The following is a 1,042-nucleotide window of genomic DNA, read 5'->3' as shown; positions in this document are numbered from 1 at the left end:
TTATTATATCGTCAAGCCTATCTTTTTCGCGTGTCTCGTCAGGCTCCCAATTAAGAATTAAGAATGTACTATCAAAACTATTCTTATTTATTTAAATAAATATATACAGTTTATCGAACAAATAAATCACATTTCAGTAAATTCGTGGTCCAGACAGGCACACAACTGTACATCCTTGAAAAACCTAACCGAAGTTTGTGTTATTTGTATATCGACGTGTAATATTCCTCTTCCAAATCGTATAAATCGGCTGCCATGTCGTCTCGTAAGTTTGCTAACTTTTGATCGCATTCTGCTTGTTTTGTCCTAAATAATTTACTATTTTGTGCTATGGCTTCGTTCACAGATGGAAAATCGTTGAGTATCAAATATTGTTTTATATCGGAAACCAGCTTCATTAGGGATTCTCCCGCGCGAACGATATTCGCCGCCCTGACCTGCATTTCATACGTATCTTGTTCGCATTGTGTCATCCGAGATAACTGGGAATCGCCTTCTCCTTTCGCTAGCTTTACAATCTCTGTAAAATAACGATCAAATTAACTAAACGTTCGCGAATAATTAGAGGTTAGGTTTTAAATATCATTAGTATATTGAATAAAATCAACGGTTTAAGTTCAACAAAAATATCTATCAAACAATAGGTTGTTATACACGCATAACGTAACACTGTTTTTTCATTAAAAAACCATCGATTCTCTTATTATTATGTACCGCGCAAAAAGTGAGGTTATATAAAGCATACCTTCGAAATTCTCCAACATCGATTTCACATCCTCTTTTAACCTCGTTGTATAAGACTTCAACAAAGCCTCCTTGCTTTGCGGCAATGCCCGCTGTGCTGCCATTATTTCAAATAAAAATTAACAGCACTTTATTTGCGACAACGAACTCCACACGTGCGACAACACGAACTGTTTGGGATGCCTCATAACGAGATCATAACAACGCCATTTCCTGATGCGATTTTACCGACCGAACCAAAATGGTCGCGAGTGCACATCAATTCGAAATCTCTCGTAATCATCTCGGTAACGGGCGA

The 1,042-nt window shown here is 37.2% G+C and overlaps 1 protein-coding gene across 1 annotated transcript; it reads right to left on the bottom strand.

Moving 5' to 3' along the window:
* Positions 1 to 66: 66 nt before the first annotated feature.
* Positions 67 to 1,010, bottom strand: LOC100646772 (mediator of RNA polymerase II transcription subunit 22). The gene is made up of 2 exons (XM_003394279.4): positions 746 to 1,010; positions 67 to 520 (listed from the first exon to the last, which is right to left on the bottom strand). Exons 1-2 carry the CDS (start codon positions 846 to 848, stop codon positions 201 to 203), a joined length of 423 nt encoding a protein of 140 aa, XP_003394327.1. The 5' UTR covers positions 849 to 1,010; the 3' UTR covers positions 67 to 200.
* Between the last annotated feature and the right edge of the window lie 32 nt (positions 1,011 to 1,042).

Source organism: Bombus terrestris, chromosome 3 (assembly GCF_910591885.1).
Source record: "Bombus terrestris chromosome 3, iyBomTerr1.2, whole genome shotgun sequence".
Classification (NCBI taxonomy): domain Eukaryota; kingdom Metazoa; phylum Arthropoda; class Insecta; order Hymenoptera; family Apidae; genus Bombus; species Bombus terrestris.
The sequence above is the reverse complement of the archived record's forward strand: the minus strand, read 5'-3'. Positions and strand labels throughout refer to the sequence as shown.